This window comes from Phyllobates terribilis, unplaced genomic scaffold (genome assembly GCF_046119375.1).
Source record: "Phyllobates terribilis strain yellow unplaced genomic scaffold, ASM4611937v1 Scaffold_1__5_contigs__length_1240528914, whole genome shotgun sequence".
NCBI lineage: Eukaryota > Metazoa > Chordata > Amphibia > Anura > Dendrobatidae > Phyllobates > Phyllobates terribilis.
In genome coordinates, this window is record NW_027362761.1 from 441698061 (window position 1) to 441722924 (window position 24864).

The 24864-nt window shown below is 41.2% G+C and overlaps 1 protein-coding gene across 3 annotated transcripts in view; it reads left to right on the forward strand.

The window, feature by feature from the left end:
* Positions 1-24864, forward strand: part of SLCO4C1 (solute carrier organic anion transporter family member 4C1) — a 221891-nt gene that overhangs the window by 150342 nt on the left and 46685 nt on the right. For all 3 annotated transcript variants that reach the window (XM_073677952.1, XM_073677943.1, XM_073677935.1), the window contains 2 exons: positions 4088-4232; positions 18739-18934. In XM_073677952.1, coding sequence (XP_073534053.1) covers positions 4088-4232; positions 18739-18934 — 341 coding nt within the window. The remainder of the gene's footprint in view (positions 1-4087; positions 4233-18738; positions 18935-24864) is intronic.

The window sequence follows — 24864 nt, forward strand, 5'->3', positions numbered from 1 at the left end:
CCGGAGAGGTGAGTATACAGTTTTTTTTTATTTTTAACTTTTTTATTTCTTTTTTTCTCCGCGTGATAGCCGGGATGAAGAGGAGTTGTAGTCTCCTCTTCATCCCGGGTACCACACGCACCCCAATTACGCTGCAAATTCGCGGCCATTGAATTTAATTGAAATGCAGCAAATCCACATATACCTGCGGCTTTGCTGTGTTTCAATGTTCCTCAATGGCCGCGAATTTGCAGCGTAATCGAGGTAGAAATGGTCATGCTGCATTTTCCAACGCAATGTGAGTTCGGCGCGCTAATTAGCGCATCATGTGCACAGCACGTCCGAATTCACATTGCTTTGCATGGCAGACAGTTTTACAAGCGTTTTCGCTGCCGTAAAAACGCTACATGGGCACATGGCCTTAGGCCTAGAAGATGGAAGTTGGATAGTGAAGATTCCCATCTAAAGGGGCAGATGGGCTAAAACATCACAAATTAAACTGTGTGCCAAGAACCTCAGATTTATAAGTGCAGTCCATGCAGCTGCAATGCATTTTAAAATTCATACACTGAATAAAGGGAACACTCAAATAACACATCCTAGATCTGAATGAATGAAATATTCTCATTGAATACTTTGTTCTGTACAAGGTTGAATGTGCTGACAACAAAATCACACAAAAATCATCAATGGAAATCAAATTTATTAACCAATGGAGCCCTGGATTTGGAGTCACCCCCAAAATTAAAGTGGAAAAACACACTACAGGCTGATCCAACTTTGATGTAATGTCCTTAAAAAAAGTCAAAATGAGGCTCATTATTGTGTGTGGCCTCCACGTGTCTGTATGAGCTCCCTATAACGCCTGGGCATGATCCTGATGAGGTTGCGGATGGTCTCCTGTGGGATCTCCTCCCAGACCTGGACTAAAGCATCCGCCACCTCCTGGACAGTCTGTGGTGCAATGTGACGTTGGTGGATGGAGCGAGACATGATGTCCCAGATGTGCTCAATCGGATTCAGGTCTGGGGAACGGACGGGCCAGTCCATAGCTTCAATGCCTTCATCTTGCAGAAACTGCTGACACTCCAGCCACATGAGGTCTGGCATTGTCCTGCATTAGGAGGAACCGAGGGCCAACCGCACCAGCATATGGTCTCACAAGGGGTCTGAGGATCTCATCTCGGTACCTAATGGCAGTTAGGCTACCTCTAGCGAGCACATGGAGGGCTGTGCGGCCCTCCAAAGAAATGCCACCTCACACCATTACTGACCCTGCCAAATCGGTCATGCTGAAGGATGTTGCAGGCAGCAGATCGCTCTTCACGGCGTCTCCAGACTCTGTCACGTCTGTCACATGTGCTCAGTGTGAACCTGCTTTCATCTGTGAAGTGCGGTCCGGCTGCTGGATTGTTGCCCTCCTACGGCCCCCTCCACGTCTCCTGGTGTAGCTATATAATTGTTGACTGTGCTATACATAATAATAGCGTACACTGTATAATAAGGAACGGCATTTTACCTAACAAGAGATTACACTTTTCTACCAAGGGATGGTACTATAGATTTCAAGAGAAAACACTATGTAATAAGAATTGGCGCTATACATAACAAGAGACTATGCTATGTAATAAGGGATGTAGCTATTCTATAATAAGTGAGGTTATTTTACAAACACGAGTAGTACTCCATCAGCACTCTGCAAGTCATGCAGTGTAGATACAGAATAAATATTTATATTCAGTAACAATGCTGAGGGCTCATCTGATAAAATTATTTACCTTTGCTTCTCCATCTTGTTGCACTTTCATGTCGACATCTTCCAGCCATGACTAGTCACTACAGAGTTTGAGTGTTTGCCGCACAGATCATTGCATATGTAGTACAACAGTAATATACAAATAGCCACTGTATAACACACCAATAAGCGCCCCATTAACTATAATTAGCCACTGTTTCCCCTACTAATACAAATCTCTCCTCCCAATTCATTACCAGTCACTGCCCTATGTCCTCCCACCAATTTATTACAATTACATGTCCCCTCTGTCACCCCCCACAATTCATTACAATCAATTCTTCTCTCTCCCACCCTGTCCTCTCCCCCACCCTCCCAATTCATTACAATTGCATGTCTTCTCTCCCACGCCCAATTCATTACAATGACATATCCTCTCTTCCACCCCCTAATTCATTGCAATTTCATGTACTCTCTCACTCTCACACCAATTCATTATAATTACATCTCCCCTACCCCTAATTCATTACAATTATATATCATCTTTCCCATCCCCCAATTCATTACAATTCTATATTATCTTTCCCACCCCCCAATTCAATACAATTGCATGACCTCTCTCTCACACTCCCAATTTACTGCAATTTCATGTCCTCTCTCCCAACCTTACCCCACTTTCATTGCTTTCTCCTCCACTGTGTTAAAAGAATCAGAGAATCACTTATTTCTCCAGAGGATCTCACACGATACCACTCCTATCAGCTGTATTGCCTACAAGAAGTTACAAAAGGTAACTAAAGACCACCAAAAAAATTAATAAATTGTCAAATACTTTATTGAAAAATTTTAAAGGGAATCTGTCATAATCTTAGAGCAGCAAAATATAGGGCAAGAAAGCCTGATTCCAGGGATGTATCACTTACTGGGCTGTTTGGTGCAGTTTTCCTAGAGTATCTGTTTTGTCTAATGAAGAAGTAGTAGAGACAAGTCTTCTGTGTATAATCCCACCCCACCCCTGACTGGCAGCTTCCTGTGTACATTGTGCATTGGGAGCAAGCGATGGGGGTGGGGTTACACAGTCTGACTGCTGTGCATGTGAGCTGTGGTCTAGCAGTGTTAAGCTCCTGCTGATAAAACACTGTTTGTATTGAAACTACAACACATCCCTGGAGTCAGAGTCTTGTCCCCTATATTATGCTATTCCCAGATTAAATAGCAAAATCCTGCTGACAGATTCCCTTAAGAACAATTGATCAAATAACTCAAAGAGAAAGCAAGTAAAGGAGGGACAAAAAATGTTCAGCAAATGCACAGTTAATCTCAAATATGGTATACATAGGTATATTGCACATGCCACTATGGTACTGGCTAAATAATGAAGGCAGTGCGATGACATCATCATGCCAACTGAGTCATAAAAAAGTGCTGGGAGTAAGCCAAGAATTGCTTTCTGCAGCTGTACTATGAATTTCTGCTGCAGGGAGCAGAGCTGTAGGAACACTCCCTGTCAGAGGTGCGCGGTGCAAATGGTGGCGTAAATGAGTATAATGAGTGTGGTCTGGCCACCCCCCCAGTATCATTAGGCCTTAGATTGTGCTCATCATAATCTGCACCCTGGCTGCAGCACTAGTGGAGGATTCTCTGATGGGCCAGTCCGATGCTGCCGCTATGGATGATATAATTGTGTTCTACTCTGTTCAGTTTTATATCAATATACATGAGCACCTGTGGCTAGAGGGTTGTACCATGATTAGGATCTAAACACAATCCAGTCGATCGAAATACAACAGGTTCAATTCCCACTTCAGGAATTATACATATACAGTATATATATATATATATATATATATATATATATATATATATATTTTTTTTTTTTTTTTTTAATTATTATTATTTTTTTTTGCATTGAACTATATCAGTTCTTAATTATTTTTAATCATGCTAACAATATTTTATTCCCAACGCATATATACATTGATGGATACTCAAATTTATGCCTTTTTATTGATTGTACTTTTCTGCCTTAATGGCCACCTTGTTTTGGCGCCAGTTTTTTTTTACATTTTTTGTATATATATGTCTACTCCTTGCTATACCTGACACAAGATATGCACTGATGAAGTGGACAGGACATCCACGAAACGCGTCTGATTTTAGCTTCTAAATAAATGGACTCTTAACCAAGCACTGGGTATTGCATCCCTTCTTTTGACCCAGAGGAGCGCGGAATCATTGGCACTTTTTTGCATCCACAACTTACAGTTTTATATTGACATATATCCACAATTGAACAGAATAAGAAATGCATTTATGAACATGGTATTATGTGAGGCTTCATTTCACTAACTTGTCAATCTCCATTTACTTTAGCTTCTGATAAAAAATCCTGTTCTTATGACTTTAACATTCGCCAGCTGTTCAGACGCATTAATCACCACCGGTTTTGCAGCATTTCTTCCCAAATTTATTGAAAACCAGTTTTCACTAACATCAAGCTTCTCAGCAATTCTTGGAGGTGAGTAAAGATTTTCTTTTTATTTTAACCAAAGGGAACCTGTCACCTTCAAAAACACACTATCTACAGATGTAATGGCAATCTGCAGTTAAATAGCGTTTAAATGATGTTGTGCTGGTTTCATTGAGGCACGGCTACAGGGAGAAAATGAAGATATATTTTCTCAGCAGCCACTTGTTTCCAGTCATCGGGGCGGTGCAAGGAGCAGTTACAGTCCCCATGCACCTTGGCTCATAGACTGCTCTGCAATCTGTGGGCTCGTTCACACGAACGTATTAAATCAGCCGCCATCTGCCGGGAAAGATGGATGTCAAGCCTGTGTCAAAGTCAGAGACACGGTATATAATGTAATTGTATGTCATATGTCGTGAAGGGGTAAATCAATAGATCTTGGAATAACAATAAGTTCCACAATTGGATGTGTTAAAAACAAATGTTCCTGTGCTACAATAATCTTATAAATGTGCCCCTGCTGTGTACTGTGCAATAGCTGTGTCTCACCGTGCAGGAACATGGTCTGATCATACCACATCTTCTGGGCAGGGGATGAAGCAAAAGAGTATACAGACATTACAGCACGGGATCACAGTTGCTGATTTCTGTGAGGAAAAACATTTCACTTCCTGTTTAAAAACTTGCTTTTCCTCACATAAAGAATCATTTGCTATCCCATACTGTCCTGTCTGTATACTCTTTTGCTTCCTTCGCTGTCCAGTAGCATGGTCAGACACAGCCATTCAAATAGACACGTTTCTAAGATTATCTCAGGACAAAAACTTTTTTTTAACACCTCCAATTGTGGCACTTATTTTTATTCCAAGATCTATTAATTAAAATGTACTTTGTTTTGGGGAAAACCCCTTTAAATGATATTTACCTGCACATTACCAATAAATCTACCGGTAAATAGTGTTTTTAGAGTTGACAGGTTTTCCCTTTAATTATAGTGGCTGAGTACAGTTAAAAAAAAGAAAACATGAATTATGACATCCATTTCTGCTCTTCCCAATAACATCTCATGCACTCCATAAAGTGCTTAAAAATTAGCACCATTTTCTCTGAGGTGTAAGACCACGTGCCCACGTTGAGTATTTGGTGAGTATTTTACATCAGTATTTGTAAGACAAAACCAGGAGTGGAACAATTAGAGGAAAAGTATAATAGAAGCACATCATCGCTTCTGCATTTTTCACCTACTCCTGGTTTTGGGTTACAGATACTGAGGTAAAAAACTCACCAAATACTCAATGTGTGAATAAGGCCTCAAGGTTCAGACGCGACCCCTTACCATCTGCAGTGTGCTATCACTAGGCGAGGCCTGAGTCTGCCCACAGCAGGCTATAGTCTCATCCCTGACAGGTTTATTTCATCTTTATGACACAAATCAAACAACTTTATCTTGTACTTTGTACACCTTGGAGAATGGAGGTACAGTTGACACCACACTGTATCTTCCTGTGTATTAGTAAGTGGTGCAAGTAAAAAATTACTCTAATAACATTAGTCAAGAAGCAGGATATCCTCTAAGTGCTGTTATCATTTTGGGTATACTGATCATAATTCTGGCCCCCATGGGCTCAGCTTTGTCTATACTGAGTGAGAGCATCAAACATTTTACCTTCTTCTATACTCTATATGCATGTGTCCACCGGACCGTAGTTTGCTGTGGTAATCTGCACCTCTCCTGCAATCAAGAATTCTTTCTCAAAATAGAGTTTCTTCATGTTTCCTTTAAATATTTTGAGAGAACATGATGCAAATGAATGTGGCAATTATGTTTCACAAATGCTTACCTCCTGTCATTGTTCATTAGGTAACACAGCGCTCACTACAGCCCTTGTAAGGCCGGGGACTCAGGAGCATATGTTCTCTTGTGTGAGATAATCAGGACGATTTTGCTAATGACAGTCGGATAAAACTCCGCCAGAGTTTGATCTGAGTGTCCCCTTAGTGCGATCCGATTCTCTTGCATGAGAGAATTACAGCATAGGTGCGGGAAAGGTGGAGAAATTAATTTCTCCATCTTCACCATTGCCTGTAATCAGACTGCACTTGGATGACATCCGAGTGCAGTCCGATGTTTCACACGCACCCATAGACTTGAATGGGTAAGTGCGATCCGAATATCGGATGCACTCGCAGCATGCTGGGATTGTTCTCTCATGGCAAATTGTCATGAGAAAAAAAATCACAGATCCTCACTGGCCCATAGTATAACATTGGTCCGAGTGCAATCCAATTTTAATCGGATTGCACTTGTCCAATTTATACGCTTGTGTGAGCGAGCCTGTAGTCTGATATTAACGTAGAATGGCGCTAATAATACACTGATTATGAAAATAGTCTCTTCAAAGTAATATGGGCTTTATTATAGTCAGGTTGGGATCATGCCATATCCAGTTTTAAAGTAGTTGCCGTGACTGCAAAATTATTGGCCCATCCTTAAGAAAGTCAATCAATGTCATAACTGTGGAAGGATCTCAACCCCTGACAGCCACACTTATCCGTTGACTGAAAATGGCGCACACTGCTGTTACCATTGAAATGACTGAGACTGAGCTGCAATACCAGGTATCACCACTACTGAGAGTATGGAGCCGTCCTGGTAAACAAATAGGGATCGCTTCAGTCAGCTGATAAGCCGTGCTGCTAGGAGTCAGACCCTCCTTGATTGGATATCGATTGCATATCATAAGGAGAGGTCATCAATTATAAGGACCAGAAAATGCCTTTAAACATTGTATAATTAAAAGTTATGCTAGTCCATAATTCCTTACCCATAGCATAGACTGGAATCCACCTTCCATTGTGAGCAGGAGTAGGTCTATGCCGTTTTATCTGATGACCGAATGTTTTAATGTGTATTTAAAGGGAGCCTTTAGGGCAGTATGGTGGCTCAGTGGTTAGCATTGCAGCGCTGGGGTCCTTGGTTCAAGTCCCAAAAAGGACAACATCTGCAAGGAGTTTGTATGCTTTCCCCGTGTTTGCGTGGATGTCCTCCAGGTGCTCCAAAGACATACTAATAGGGAACCTAGATTGTGAGCCCCAATGGACCATGCTCATATTGTCTGTAAAGTGCTGTGGATTTAATGGCGCTATATAAAGGACTAAGATAAATAAACCTGTAGTTGATTTATGATGCCCAAACCATGAACAACAGAAATCAGGGCCTGGCGGCATGATTGCAGCCAGATATATTTTCTCTGAAAAGCTGAAGCGTTTCATAGAAATTATAGTTAGGCTACATGCACACATTGAGTATTTGGTGACTTGTTTACCTCAGTATCTGTAACCAAAACCAGGAGTGGAACAATCACCCACTCCTGGTTTTGGTTAGAGATACTGAGGTAAAAAACTCACCAAATGCTCAACGTGTGCACGTGGCCTTAGCAGAATAGGCCAAGGACCATAACTAGAGCCACCACTAGCCAGCTTTTTTGAGTGCCGCACAGATGGATGAGATTTGTCACTACCTCCTTAGACAAGAGAAGCATGATTTGCTAATTATGGCCACGTTCACACTTTGAGTATTCAGTGAGTTTTTTACCTCAGTATTTGTAAGCCAAAACCAGGAGTAGAACAATCAGAGGGAAAGTATAATAGAAACACGTCACCACGTCTGTATATATCACCCATTCCTGGTTTTGGCTTCGAAATAATGAGGTAAAATACTGACCAAATACTCAACGTGTGCACATGGCCTGAAGGTATTTTAGAATTTAATTTTAATGACATTTCTTCTATTTATTTTTTTCCGTCTCTGGAGAGCCTCTTTAACCTATCGTGTGGAATATCCCAAGGGGTCCAGCCTCATGGTTTTACAGAACTGAAGTCCTGTATAGCTGGAAACTGGGTTAATAAGCACTGATGATGCCAGACATTATGAGAACTATCTACAATTTACATTTTGCTTTATTGAAGCAAGGTTATCACCATATTGTTTAAATCAGGCTTTAATGGTAAAGAGAACCAAAGTGGCAGGTTATTTTATTTTAAATGTCTTATATTCAATTTAATTTTTTTAAACATGTCGTAATTTGTATTACAAATAAAAATGAGAAATCTTGCCTATTTTCACATTGGCCACTGGGGATTTTAAAGACTCTAAAGGCCCCCATACAATTAGACTAATGTCGGCTGAACCTGCTGATATTGATGGGTTCGACTGATGGTCTAATGTGTATGGGGACGCCGGCGACTGATAGTTGGGAGAGATGTTGAGCAGGGATGTCCAATTACGGACTGCCGATCACATTGTTCTCCTGGAGATAAGCCTCCAGTCAACTTGTTAGTTGGTGGCTTTCTCAAAGAGAACACAGGAGCGTTCAGCTGTGAATGCGCTCTTGAGCATGAGAGAGTCGGCTAAGATGGCGGTCGACCGAATGATCGGCTGAAGCATTGTTCGGCTGACAGACATCTAATGTGTGTAGCTAGCTTATTTTCCAAAGCATAGGACAGGAAATATGAGTTTAAAAAATCCCAGTGGCCAATGTGAAAATGTCAAGATGACTAATATTGTTTTTGTTTTTTTATATAGATTGTGATATGAAAAAATAAACATTGTCACATTTTTTAAGTACATGTAACATAAAAACCTTATTAAACAATAAGTAATTTTTTGATAATAGGTTCCCTTTAAAGGAACTCTGTCAACACAGAATGACTTTTCAAACCAAGTACAGGCACTTGGTTCTTCACGGCATGGCCAAACATTTAACTACATCTTCCCACCAGTTTGTTTTCCATCTATCTCCGCCCTTCTCTGGCTCTATGAAGCCAGAGATTTCAGTCAAAGGAGGGGAGTGTAGATAGATGGAAAACAAGCAGGTGGGAAGGTTTTTATTATTTTTTTGGCCACGCCTTTGTGCACTGAGTGCTTCTACTTGGTTTGACCAAGTTCAAGCAAAGTACAAGCTCTCGGTACACTGTTGGCGTGGTCAAACAGTTCAATGCACCTTCCCACCTACTTGTTTTTCTTCTATTTCTATCCCCCGTCTTCTTTGATTGACAGTTCTGGCTTTATAGAGCCAGAGAGGGGTGGAGATAGATGGAAAACAAGTAGGTGGGTGTTATAACCCTCCTGTTTGTTTTTGTTTCTATCTTGTGTTTTCCGGTCACGTGACCATCTTCCTATATATTCCAGCTCCGCCCTTCTGGCTTTGCTGGACTTCAGTGTTGTTTTGACTGTCTCTCTAGCCAGGTGCTTTTGTGCCTATTTATCTCTAGTTTGCTTGGTCCTCTGGGACCCCTAGTACTTTTGTCAGTTTATCTTTTGCTTCTGCTAGGAGGTGTCCCATTTTTGTCCCAGTCCTTAGTTCTTTTAGGGACCCCTCCCTTTCTCTATAGGTCTCCATTCAGACTAGCCGAAGACGAAGGCGGGTCTGTTCACAAGGAACAGGTTGCCCGCTACAACGTAGGGACTCAGCTTAGTCTTACTGTAGGGACAGCTCTCCCCATCTTTCCCTAGTTTATGTTGCAGATCATAACAGTAAGTCCAGCCCAAACAAAAAAAACTTTAAGGAAAGAAATCCGGGGATCAGTATGGTTTCTGTTCAAGATTTGGCTCAACGCCTGCAGGGATTGTCTCTGGAGGTGTCCGAGCTCCAGCAACATGTGAGTAGCTGTTTTGGAGCGCATTTTGTCGAACCCAAGGTAGTACTCCCTGATATTTTTTATGGTAAACAACAAGATTTTTTTTCCTTTAAAAATGCTTGTTTATTATATTTTCGTTTGAGACCAAGGTCCTCTGGGAATGAAACACAGCGCATTGGGTTTATCATGTCACTTTTGCGCAAGGAACCATAGGGGTGGGCCTTTTCTCTCCAACCTAATGATCCGTGTTTTAGGTCAGTGTAGGATTTTTTTTCTGCTATGGGGCTATTATATGACGATCCTGATCGAGTCTCATCTGCTGAGACAGAACTGAGGCATTTGAATCAGGGGTCAGGTGATGTTGAAAATTATTGTACACACTTCAGAAGGTGGTCCTCAGAAGTGAAATGGAATGATTCAGCGTTAAAATGTTTTTCTCTTGCTGGTCTAAGTGAAAGAGTTAAGGATCTGCTGATTGCATTTCCTGCACCTGAGACCTTGCAGGAAGCCATGCAATTAGCTATACGTGTGGACAGGACACTGTGTGGCAGGGTTAATGATGAAAAAATTCCTGCAATGGCAGCTCCTAGTCCCCAGAGCGTCTGCTCGGACGGTGGAGAACCGATGGAGGTTGAGGCGATGTCACTCCGCTCTCAGGAAAGAGACCGCAGGTTTTCCAAGGGATTGTGTTTTTATTGTGGTAAACCTGACCCTTTGATTAAGAACTATGAGCTTCGTTTAAGTAAAGAAAAAAAAAAGGTCAGTTACGCCCGTATTGCTTGTTTGAGCTCTAAGGGAGTATTTCTTACAGGGAGTACCTCACTGCAGGAAGATTTGATTGAATTTCAGGTATTTGTGGATTGTGGTTCAACACGTAATGTGATTGATAAGGGTTTTTTGGAAAAACTTAAATTGGAATCCAAACCTTTGTCATCACCTATTTCTGTTATTGCAATTGATAACACATCTTTGAAATTTATTACTCACAAGATTGCTGCATTTCCCCTTACTATCAATGACATTCACCAAGAAAATTTGGATTTGGTGGTATTAAATAATTTACCCTCTCCAGTCGTTTTAGGTTTGCCTTGGTTAAAACTGCACAATCCTTTACTGGACTGGTCTACTAATGAGATTAAGTCTTGGAGTCCTAAGTACTATGATAAATGTTGTAATGGTCGCATTGCGGCTGTGGAAAAAGGGGAATTACCAGTACCTATTCAGGATTTTTGGAAGGTTTTTTCAGAGGAGGAGTCGCAAGTTTTACCTCCTCATAGGGATTATGATTGCACCATTGAGTTTGTTCCTGGAGTTACACTTCCCAAGAGTCGCTTATTTAATCTGACTATCCCTGAAAGAAAGGCCTTGGAGGAATACATACAGACGAGCTTGGCTGCTGGTCACATTATACCTTCTAAGTCGCCTGTGGCCGTTGGATTTTTCTTTGTTAAAAAAAAAGGACGGCGGTTTACGTCCATGTCTGGACTTTCGTGAAATTAATAAGATTACCGTACGCAATTCCTACCCATTGCCGTTAATTCCTGACTTGTTTAACCAGTTAGTGGGGGCCAAGTGGTTCTCTAAAATTGATCTCCGGGGGGCATACAATTTGTTACGAATGAAGGAGGGTGATGAATGGAAAACTGCTTTTAACACTCCGGTATGTCATTTTGAGAATCTGGTGATGCCTTTTGGTCTTACCAATGCACCCGCGTTTTTTCAGAACCTTATTAATGACATCCTGAGACCTTTGATTGGTAAGAATGTGGTTGTGTATTTGGATGACATTCTGATTTATTCACCAGATCTGGAGTCCCATTGGCAGAGCGTACGTGAGGTATTGCAGTTATTAAGTGACAATTCACTTTTTGCTAAGCTGGAGAAATGTGAGTTCGCTGTGCAGAGAATTAGTTTTTTGGGCTACATTATCTCCAGCGAGGGCTTTGAGATGGACCCGGTGAAGGTTCAGGCTGTGCAGGAATGGCCTAGGCCTATTGGTTTGAAATCGATACAGAGATTTTTGGTTTTCGCCAATTATTACAGGAAATTCATTAAGAATTTTTCTATAATTGTTAAGCCGCTGACCGATCTCACTAGGAAAGGTGCGAATATGGTCCAGTGGACTACTGAGGCCATGGAAGCTTTTGTGTATCTCAAGGAGAGGTTCAGTTCTGCCCCTATCCTTATGCAGCCTGATGAGACCAAGCCTTTTTTGGTCGAGGTTGATGCTTCTTTGGTGGGGGTCGGTGCAGTTTTGTCTCAGGAGAACAAGGATGGAGTACATCCCTGTGCTTTTTTTTTCCCAAAAATTTTCAGAAACCGAACTTAATTACGATGTTGGTAATCGGGAATTGCTGGCTATTAAACTCGCGTTTGAACATTGGCATAATTTCTTGGAAGGTGCTAAATTTCCCATTCAGGTTTTCACAGATCATAAAAATTTGATCTATCTGGATGCTGCCAAACGCTTGAATGTCCGTCAAGCTAGGTGGGCACTTTTTTTTTCTCGGTTTAATTGTTCTGTTACCTATATCCCTGGTACTAAGAATGTTAAAGCCGATGTTTTATCTCGCAGCTTTTCTCCCATGGTTGGTACCGAGGAGGAGGAGAGCATTTTAGAGGAAGGAGTTGTGGTAGCAGCATTGGACTCCATTTTGGAAGATGGGATTCTGAAAGTCCAAGAGGATGCCCCATCTAACACTCCTCATGGGAGGTTGTTTGTGCCTAGAACCTTTAGGAGAGATATGTTTGTGGAGTATCATGAGTCCCGGTTGGCAGGTCATCCAAGAATTTCTGAGACTAAGATACTTATCAGTCGCAGTTTTTTTTTGCCTGGGAGGCAGAAGGAACTCATCAAGTGGGTGCGTCAATGTACTGTGTGTGCTAGGTCAAAGGCTTCACATACCCCTGCTGCGGGGTTGCTTTGCCCTCTGGAGGTTCCTAGTGCGCCTTGGACGCATCTGGCAATGGATTTTATTACTGACCTTCCTGTACCCGAGGGTTTCACTGTCATCTGGGTGGTCGTGGACCGTTTTAGCAAGATGTGTCATTTGGTTCCATTTATTAAGCTACCCTGCGCTAAGACACTCGCTAAGGCATTTGTTAAGAAAATTGTCAGGCTCCATGGCGTTCCCACCGACATTGTTTCTGATAGGGGACCTCAGTTTGTGGCTCGCTATTGGCGTGCTTTTTGTGACAGGTTGGGAGTCCATTTGTCATTTTCGTCTGGTTATCATCCTGAGTCTAATGGACAGACTGAAAGAAAGAACCAGGATGTTGAACAGTTTTTGCGTTGTTTTGTGGCAGACAATCAAGAGGGGTGGTCTGAGTTTCTGCCACTCGCAGAATTTGCTCTTAACAACCATACATCCTCCTGTGCTGGGTGTTCTCCTTTTTTTTGTTGTACTGGGAGACATCCGTCTTTTGGTTCGTTCTCCAAATTGGGGTCGGCGGTGCCGGAGGAGGAGAATTTTTCCGGTGATTTGGAGAGAGTTTGGACTAATGTACGTTGTAACCTTCAGGAAGCTAACAAAAAATCCAAGAAGTATTTTAACAGGAAACGTAAAGAGGTTTTGTTTACTGTGGGTGACATGGTTTGGTTGTCCTCAAAGAATCTGCGGTTGAGGATTCCCTCTAAAAAATTGGGTCCGAAGTTTGTGGGGCCATTTAAGGTGCTTTAGGTGGTTAACCAGTCTGCTGTTAGGTTCCACCTCCTGGAAGATTAATCCTGTGTTTCATGTTTCCTTGTTGAAAAAGGCTGATGTATCGGATAGGGGTGCCAATGTCACAGTTCCTCCGGTGGTGGAAGATTGCGAATAAGAAATTTCTCGTATCCTGAATTCTAGATGGCATAGAGGGAGATTGCAGTATCTCGTCGCATGGAAGGGGTTCGGTCCCAAGGATAATTCCTGGGTAAGGGCGGATGATGTCTCTGCCCCTAGACTTGTCAGAGCTTTTCACAGGAGATTTCCTGATAGGCCTGGGCCTGGAGGATCCGGAGGATCCTCATAAAAGAGGGGGTACTGTTATAACCCTCCTGTTTGTTTTTGTTTCTATCTTGTGTTTTGCGGTCACGTGCCCATCTTCCTATATATTCCAGCTCCGCCCTTTTGGCTTTGCTGGACTTCAGTGTTGTTTTGACTGTCTCTCTAGCCAGGTGCTTTTGTGCCTATCTATCTCTAGTTTGCTTGGTCCTCTGGGACCTCTAGTACTTTTGTCAGTTTATCTTTTGCTCTACAACTTTTGTCCCAGTCCTTAGTTCTTTTAGGGACCCCTCCCTTTCTCTATAGGTCTCCGTTCAGACTAGCCGAGGACGAAGGCGGGTCTGTTCACAAGGAACAGGTTGCCCACTACAACGTAGGGACTCAGCTTAGTCTTACTGTAGGGACAGCTCTCCCCATCTTTCCCTAGTTTTTGTTGCAGATCATAACAGTGGGAAGGTGCACTGAACTGTTTGGCTGCACTAACAGTGCACCAAGCGCCTGTACTTGGCTTAAACAGTCATCTGTGCTGACAGAGTCCTTTTAAGGCCAGTGTCAGATAAGCATATGAAAAATCATCTGATTTTCACCCAGAAAACTCTGACAATTTTCATCCATATTGTCATCCTTGTGGCATCAGTGTCCCTGTTTTTATGTCCGTGTGACATCGTGTGGTATCCTATTTTATGTCAACATTTTGCCGGTGAGTCACTGTGAATTCCCGGCACCTGCGCACAAGTTTCCTGCTCCACAAGGCTACACAGACGACAGGAAGAAGAGTGCCTTCCATACAGGGTAAGTGGCGCAGGCGCGGGATCCGGTCAGGAACTGCACGTCACAAGGCCCTGTGATGTGCAGGGGAGGTGGGGATATGGAAATGAAGCTAATAGGTGGGAATTTCTTAGCGTCCCTTGGATTTAATAAAATGCTATTACTAAGCAAGCAAACCTCTAATATGGGCCATACAGTAAGTATAGATTCACATTTATATCACCTGTATGCCCATATTAGAGGTCTTATAGGTCCCAGGGGGGTGACAGATTCCCTTTAAATACTAGCTCTTTAGACCTGATAATACTGGTGTACTTACTTGGAAAATCCATATAATGTCCATTTTAATATCAGGATTTGGCCTCATTCAGACGTCTGTTTTTCACTTACATGCTCCATCCATAATTTTCAGGCATAGAACATGCACCCATTATAATTTATTAAGCTGTTCATATGTTCGTGTTTTTTTAGAGGACCTTGCGTCCTCAAAAAAATCATGGAGACATGTCCGTTTTTCTCCAGTATCACAAATCAAAATAACCAATATAAGTCTATAGTTCCAATGACATCAGTGTGCAGTCTGTGTGCTCTCCAGAATTAACACTGTAGTAGATAGGAGAAGCTTTGTAATTTTTTCATGTGTATTTTTTCATATAGGCAAAAAAACTGACACACTGACCAAACACTGATGAAATTCAGATGAAAAACTCTGACACTCTGAATGTTTTTTGAGTACTTGAAAAATCACAGCCTTTAAATGAGGCCTGATACAGTCATTATGATGTAAGAATAACGGCCTCATTGGGTCTATTTATTATTGTATTGTGAAATTCAGTGGGGCAGTGACTGATTTGCTTTAAGTTATGAAATGTGCAGTAATTTGTATTACTTCACAACTTTAAAATTGGCGAAAATAATGAGCGAATTTATTTGAGTAAAATTGAATTTTCCTAAAATTTTACAAAAATTCTTATTCTCCAGAATATGGAGTTGTTGCAATGCGCTCCACGCAACTTCAGCAAAATGGCGGCCAGCTGCAGCCGCTATTTTGCTGAATCGTAGAGCTTGCCCTCCAGTCTGATTGATGGCACGGCGCACAGTGACTTCAGAGGCTTAGTCGAGCCACGTCCTGGATTGTAGAGGCTGAAGAGGAAGTGCGCTACGGGGAAAGGGAAAAGAGAGGATAAAGGGGAAAAGAAATGTGAAGAGTACAGGACAGTTGGCCATGGGGAATAACTTTGCTGTAAATTTAATTTCCTTATAAATTTGGTGAATTTGAATCTTGGCAGATTCGATCAACTCTAAAAATTAAACATTCATTAAATATATTAAAAAACTTTAAACCATCCTGCATTCTCTTCTCTGTTTTGAAAAGACAAAAATCAAACCTGAAACTGAAGCTATTAAAAAATATTGTTATATGTGATTTGAATTACTATATCGTTGGCAGATGGTCAACTGAGAAGCAACAATAGAATGCATTGTAGGGAATCCTGGCACTGTGTAGATTAGAATAAAGATTTATGTCGTTTGATAAAACTTGGGAGTCGGGTTTAAGTATCTGAACAATGAACCAGTCATCCATGGTACAGTATGACAACATAAGTATTACTACCGTATTAGCAACCTTTATGTTTAAGCCTCAAACACGGGTCATGTGTGTGAAAGATCTAAAATACTAATATGATTCTCACATTTCAGTGTAAACATGTACGCTTACTTGTAAATGGAGTGGATGTTGATTTATTTAACAATCATGTTAGGTATACAGCTTGGTGATAAACCTTTCATTAGTACAGCGGGAAATACCAAATTAGATAACATCTCCTTAAATGACAACCCAGCAGGGCCTGACAGGGACTGAAATTCAGCTTTGGCATTTCAAATCACACAGGCCCTTGATGTTCCCACCCCTTCTCCAGATTGGCGTGTCTATTACTTATATTACCCTGTCTGGAGGACAATATACTACCAATAATACTTATGTATGAGATCAAATACTACTACTACTACTACTAATAATAATAATACCGCAATAATAATATTGAAGTATAACAGACAAATACCATCAGACCACTACCAAATATTACCAGCATATACAGTAGAGATAATACCAACATACTGATCATTAATCAAAATCACGGTACTAGAACTGATATTAACACCATACTTTGACTATGTAATGGTAAAATCAGTTTTACACCAGTGATCTGCAGACAATGGTGCCGATTCATTAAGGCAGCTGTAGTGCACGTTCGCTATACCAGTCTTTCTGGAGCACAAGACGCCAAATTCATTAAGAAGCCGCTTAATGAATTTAGAGTATCTTATGAGTATTGTGCACCTCTGTGCATCACTACAGAAATGCTTCTTTAGTCAGGGACTGGAATTCTCCAGTTCAAAATGGTAGCAAATTTGATGAATTGGACAGGTGGGTGTGGTTACGCCCCATTCCCCCCCCCACTTCGCTAATTTTGGTGCAACTGCTTACAACTTTATTAATTGAGTTGATGGCTTACCAAGATCGCCTAATAATTGGTTTAACCAAATGACCTCTTGACTTGCATGGGCTGCAGACACACACTCTGCCTCTGTAGATGACAAGGCTATAGACACCTGTTTTCTGCTAGATCAAGAAATTGAACTTTCTCCAAGCTTGAACAAATGCTTGAACAAGCCTGTCGATTTACGATCACTTAAAGAGGTTGTCCACAACTATTAACGTTGCCCCCATGGATTTAAATTGTGGTAACAAGTCTTTTTGTAAATACCTTGTTCTTTATTGCCTGTGAGCGGTGCTATCGCTGGCTGCTCACCAGGCATCACGTGACCTTTGTATGAAAAGAGAGATAAAATCCCACGATTCCAACGTATTGTTACCCCTTTATAAATCACTTGTGAGGGCACATCTAGAATATAGGATCCAGTTTTGAGCTTCACATTTTAAAATGTATATTCAGAAGTTAGAGTTAGTTCAAAGGCGGCAACTAGATTATTACAAGGGATGGAAGGCCTCTCATATGAGGAGAGGTTGGAAAAGTTGGGCTTGTTTAGCTTAGAAAAAAGATGTCTCAATGGAGATCTCATTTACATGTATAAATATATGTGTGGTTGGTACAAAGGACTGGCACATGACTTATGCTGTCCAAAGACCATACGAAGGACCAGGGGGCACTCAGAAAGGCAATTCCGGCAGCTAAATAGGAAAGGGTTCTTTACAGTTAGAGCAGTCAGACTGTGGAATGCCGACCACAAGAGGTAGTAATGGCTGACACTATAACAGCTTTTATACAAGGGCTGGATGATTTCCTCAATACACATAACATTGTGGGTTACAGTTAAATTAGTGACAAAATGTATAATTGGTGGAGAAAGGTGGAACTTGATGGACCGAGGTCTTTTTTCAACTTGCGTAACTATGTAGAAAGATCTTTGAATGATAATAAGTTCCACAATTGGATGTGTTTTAAAAAAAGTTCCTGTGTTGAGATAATCTTATAAATGTGCCCCTGCTGTGTACTGTGTAATGACTGTGTCTGACCATGCTGGAACATGGCCTGATCATACCACAGCTCCTGGGCAGGGGAGGAGGCAACAAAGATTATACAAACATTACAGTATAGGATCACAGCTGATTCGTTCTTTGAAGTAAAACATTGCTTAAAAACAGGCAATGAAATGTTTTACCTCACAAAAAGAATCAGCTGTGATCCCATGCTGTCATGTCTGTATACACTTTTACTTCCTCCCCTGCCCAGGAGATGTGGTTTGATCAGACCATGTTCCTGCACAGTCAGACAAAGCCATTACACAGTACACAGCAGGGGCACATGTATAAGATTATCTCAGCACTGGGACTTTTTATTTAACGCATCAAATTGTGGAACTTCGTTTTATTCCTAGATCTATTGATTAAAATGTACTTTGTTCGTGGGAAAACCATTTACATAGGGTTGTATTCAATATAGGGCAGCTAGAGCTTTAAATATGCCTATGGCACAGTCATTAGAGTGTATGAGCCCTTGAATACCATGCGTATCAATAATAATCAACCTGACAATTTAGTATTATAACTATATTTGTATTCATTTGGATAGTAGTGACATAAGAATTCTGAAGACTTGCCCTAAATAATAGTTATTGATCTTTTCTTTAAATTCTAGGTGGGGTATTGATTCCAGCGGCAGCCATTGGACAAATTATAGGTGGCTTAATTGTCTCAAAATTCAAATTTGAATGTAAAATGATCATACGGTTCTGCATTATATTATCGATTATATCAGTGGCCTTGACAACTGTATTTATATTTGCTAAATGTGGGAATGACCCATTTGCTGGTGTCTCTGTTCCTTATAATGGGTGAGTTTGACTTCTATTGTTTTATATTATATTATTGCTTGGAATTTTGTTAGTATGCTTAAATTATAGCAATCTTTTAAATCTGTTGTCTTCAAAAGTAAGATTTTGGCCATTTCATGTGAACCTGTCTGAGCAAAATGTCTGTTCAACCCAAACACATGCGCTCTGTGCTACCTTGGTGTGACTGAGCAGCATAATTTACCTTCCTACCTACTTGTTTTTCATCTGTCTCAGGAGCCAGGGAATGATGGAAATAGATGAAAATAAGTAAGTTGGAATGTGTGCTGAACTGTTATATTATAGCACCTGTTGCTTGGATGGCATAGTAATTTTGTGCTGATAATCCCATTCCTGACATATGATGCACTATTATGTCATATGTTAGGTCTCAATTAGTGTTGAGCGAGTATGTTCTGTCCGAGTATGCTCGGGCCGAGCTCTGAGTATTTATAGCTGCTCGGTGATAAGGTTAATGATTTGCAACTGTTTGACAGTTTTATTACATGTGAGGAATGTGTAAGAAATAGACATTCCTCACATGTAATAAAACTGTCAAACAGTTGCAAATCATGCACACGGGAGCGATTTAACCATATCACCGTGCAGCTATAAATACTCGGAGCTCGGTCCGAGCATACTTGGCGAAAGGGTTAATAGAACATACTCGCTCAACACTAGTCTCAATCTTTGAGGCAGGTTCGGGAACTGAGTCCGCATCTTTTCTAGCAGGTCATAGCTGTGTTACACAGCCGTTATCTGCCTCTAACAGTAGCAAACAGAGATGAGCTCTGCCCGCTCCATTTAACCACTTAATTGCCACTGTCAATCTTTGACAGTGGCATTTAAAGTGCACAACCTGGGTGCAGCTCCACATATTTATTGCCCCCCCCTCATGATGTGGGGAACCATTAGGTTGCCACAGCAGCCAAGGGCCTGCCTGCTGAACGTCCCCCCTATCCTGCCATGACAATTTTCCTGTGATGACCATCCTTTGGCTAGTGTTCATAGGAGAACATGATTTTTCCTATACTCTACAGTATAATATTGTGATGTTGAAGTGTATAGTACAAGTGATCGGACATTTGCAGTTTCAGGTCTCTTAAGGGAACTAAAAAATAATGTAAAACAAAATGTTAAAAATATATATAAAAATTTGATTTACCTGCATTCTCCCTACTAAAAATAAAGAAACAAACATTTTTGGTGTCGTCATGTCCATAAAAGCCCAAACTATCAAAATATGAAATGAATTAACCCGATCAGTAAACGTCGTAGTGAGAAAAATTGAAGCGCCATAATTGTGGATTTTTGATCAATGCAGCTCCGCAAAAAATGCAATAAGCAGTGATCAAAACATTGTATCTACCCCTGCATGGTATAAAAAAGTCAGGTCACCACAAAGAAAACAAGTTCTCACACAGCTCAATCGCCCGAAAAATGAAAATGATCTCATAAAATAGGGACTCGCACATAAAATTACTTTTTTTTACAAATTACCACATTTTTTTAACCTCTTAAATAGTACTAAAAAAAATATACAAGTTTGGTACAGCAGCAATTGTACTGACCTCGTAAGTTATGTTATCAAGTAACCCACATAAAAACATTTTGAAATTGCGTTTATTTTTTTGTTCATAATTTGACTATTTTTTGGGGGGGGGCATTTTTCAGTACATTTAATTATAAAATGCATGGTGTAATTCAAAAAACAACTAGTCCCACACAAAAAACAAGCCCCCATATGGCTATTTTTATGGAAAATTGAAAAAGTTATGGCTCTTGAAAAAGGGGAGGAACGAAGCAAAAATGCAAAAATGGAAAATCGTCATAATGGAAAGGGGTTAAATGATGAATCTGCAATTTTAAAATGTATTTATAATCTGAATAAAAAGTACCATTATTGCCATAATTTACATTGTGAGGAATTCCAGATTGGGGTAGGCCATAAATTGTGGCTCACTGCTATCCTAAAGATGATCTGTCACTAAAATAATATTTCAATGTTTCTGCAGAACTCATGTTAGAATAAGATAGAAATATTGGGTAGGAGCACACATTGTGATCATCTTGCCCCAGCTTTTTACATGAAAGTGTGGGTCTTGGCTGGGTGTGAGGACTTGTGCTGTGAGGGCTTTACGCCCATGCAGGCCGCATGTAGTCGGTAGTGTGGTCTCGCCAGGACCAGATGTTTCACAGGTCAATAAGGGAGAACACAATTCAAAAATAAACTCTTTACTGAGCAGCAACTTGGTAAGGGTGAGGCTATGTGCCCACGATGCAGAAATGAAGCAGAAAATTTCTGCAGCATTTCTGCATCTCCCTGGCAGAAAAAAACGCATGCAGATTGTGCATGCGTTTTTCCTGCAGAATACATGCGGATCCACATGCGGATTCACATGCGTTTCCGCATGCAGATTGACAAGCACTTTCCAGGCGATAGCATCACTTGGAAAGTGCTTGACAACTAGGTCACACTGTATAAATCCATGCAAACAGCATGGATTTATACAGTGTGAACCGTAAAAATTAAAACAAATAAAGCTATACTCACCCCCGAGACCCCGGCGTGACTGCAGCGCTGCTTCCTGGCTGGTTCCCGGCTGCCGGCATATCGCGAGACAGAGCGGTGAAGGGCCTGCGGTCACATGACTGTGACGTCACTGAAGGTCCTTCAGCGCTGCTGGAATTCAGAGAGAAGACGCCGGACAGGTGAGTATAAACTTTATTTGTTATTTTATTCTTTTTTTACAGGTACAATGGTACCCAGGTCTGGGTGAGAGTCTCCTCTCCTCCAGAACTGGGTACCATCCGCACATAGAGACGCATAGAAGCCGCTTGTAAAAATGTACAGTCGCGGTTTCTGTGCGTCTCAATGCAAGTCAATGGCGGGAGTTCGGCTGCACTTCCGCAAAATTAAATGACATGCTGCGGATTTTTGTACGCAGCATAAACGCTGCGGAAAAATCCGCAGCATGTGCATAGAACATGCGGAATCCCCTTGGGGACCATGGGGTGCGGATTACCTAGCGTTTTACAAGCGTTTCCGCTGCGGAAATTCCGCAGCATAAACGCTTGAAAAACGCTACGTGGGCACACAGCCTTATATACAAGGGATAGAGGGTACAAAGTCTTCTGGGTGTTTTTTTTTACAGTATGAAGCATTTTTTCACACAGTATCCTTCTTCTGTAGTCTACGTCAGGGCTTTTGAGGTACATTGTTTCCCGATCTGCAAGTCTCCCTCACTTGCTCATCGGTTCCGTATCCTTTTTCTTCTACTACTGGAGCCCTGGATCTACCGTTTGGGACCCTTTACTATTCCCTGTCTTTCAGTCCTGCTAAAGTCTGTTAATTTCTGTGTTACAAGCTTTTGGTTTCGTGGTTCGGTGTCCTCTACTAAGACCCGTCTCCAGAAGGCCACTCTGTCTTGTCGGTCACCTTTCTTTAGGATCTCATTATCCCTTGTCATAAGTTTTCTCTCACTCCGGATCACCCTTAAGGCAGCTCTTCTCACTTAGTATTCCCAGCTATTATATCCCTGACTAACATGAAACCATCACTTCGCCACCCAACCCCTATGGGCTAGTCCCAAACATTAACTCTTTCTTACGCTATACATTGCACTATTTATCTTATAACACTACCTATCCTATACACTATGCATTACATTACTTATGTTACATTACACATTACCAATATTACTTATAACACTGCTACACACTATACATATTATACTTCAGATGGCACAATATATACAAAAGACGCATGACATAACACACACACAACGCGATTGGTGTCTTCAGGAATAAGAACACGGCAGTCATTGTCCACCACCCTTACAATTGTGTTCCATGCAATTTTTTGACACATTTTTAGCCTATGTTCACACATCATGGTTTTTTTTCTGTCAATTTTCTGTAGCAAGACCTGATATTCAAGATTTTTCATGCGTTTTTGGTGTGTTTTTTTCACTGTCCTTTTGTCTCTCTTTATGCATGTACATAAAGTTCTGTGAAAAAAAAGAACCGCATTCTATTTTGGCATCAAAAACGCCAAAACAATGCTGAAAAAACGCTAATACAAATTTTGATGCGTTTTTTCGGCATTTTTTTCACCACCCATTACTTCCTATGGGTGAAAAAACGCTGAAAAAATGCTGAAAGAAGTGACATGCTCTATTTTGGAAAAAAACATGCAAAGCACAAAATCGTGAACAAAAAAAAACATGATGTGTGAACAGAGAATTCTGGTTTCTCATAGACTTTGCTGGTACAGCAAAAGGCAGCTGAAAATTTGCATAAAAAACTGCATAAACAAACACTGAAAAAACCATGATGTGTGAACATAGCCTTAGTGTGTTTCACCTAAAAAAATTGCAACCAAAAACTGCATTAGAAAACTGCAACAATTTGTGGCAAAATGGCTTGTGACTAGTGTTGAGCATTCCGATACTGAAATATCGGGAATCGACCGATATTCGCGGTATCGGAGTTCCGATACTGAGTTACGATACTTTTAGAATATCGAATACCGGAATCGGAAGTTCCCATAATGCCTGCGCTCTGCAGTGTCTCTGAAGGATGACAAGCTGAATGGCAGAGCTCAGCTTACTGTACTTGTCATTTAGTGTTAAAGGATTTATTAAAAAAAAATAATAGTGTTTTCATGCACCGTCTCTTTAAAAAAGCCGGCCGGCAATTCAGCAGCGGCATACACCGGTACCCGACAATTTACAACAGAAAGAATAGAGCATCACACATAGATTAGATAGATAGAAACATGTCAGTCACATATATATGAAGTACAGTGACAGCGTTGCTTACTGTACTTGTCATTTAGTGTTAAAGGATTTATTAAAAATAATAATAGTGTTTTCATGCACCGTCTCTTTAAAAAAGCTGGTCGGCAATTCAGCAGCGGTACCCGACAATTTATAACAGAAACAATAGAGCATCACACATAGATTAGATACATAGAAACATGTCAGTCACATATATATGAAGTACAGTGATAGTGTTGATTACTGTACTTGTCATTTAGTGTTAAAATAAAGGATTTATTAAAAAAAAAATTGGCGTGGGCTTCCTTATATTGTTGTGTCTGGCCAGGTACAAATAGGCTGCTGGTGGTTGGGTGCAGCCCGTTCCTGGATGCTGTACCTGGCTGGCATACAAAATTATGGTGAAGCCCACGTCAAAATTTTTGGGAAAAATTAATTAAAAAATAAAAAAATAATAATTTAGGGACTGCATCTTTATTAACCCCTCACATGGAGGGGTTAATAAAGATGCAGTCCCTAAATGTGTTTTTTTTTTAAATTATATTGAATTTTTCACCAAAAATTTGACGTGGCTTTCGCCATATTTTTGTGTCCAGCCAGGTACAGCAGGCAGGAACGGGCTTCCCCCAACCCCCAGATGCCTATTTGTACCTGGCTGGAAACAAAAATACAGGGAAGCCCTTTCTTTAATTATTTCAAGAATTTAATGAAATAATTTAAAAAAAATTGCCGTGGGGCTTCGCCCTATTTTTGTGTCCAGCCAGGTACAGCAGGCAGGAACGGGCTGCCCCCAACCACCAGCTGCCTATTTGTACCTGGCCGGACACAACAATACAGGGAAGCCCCCTTTTTTTTAAATTATTTCATGAATACGTGGGGCTTCGCCCTATTTTTGTGTCCAGCCAGGTACATCTAGGCAGCTGGGGGCTGGAATCCGCAGCGCAGGGAGGTCCAAGCTTTCTGGGCCCCCCCCGCTGCAAATTGCAGTCCGCAGCCACCCCATAAAATGGCGCGTTCATAGAAGCGCCGTCTTCTGGCGCTGTACTCAACTCATCCAGGGCACTGGTGCGGTGGCTCACTGGGTAATAAAGGGGTTAGGGCCAGCTTGGCATTATCAGCTGGCCCTAAGCCCGAAATTCACGGGGTCACACC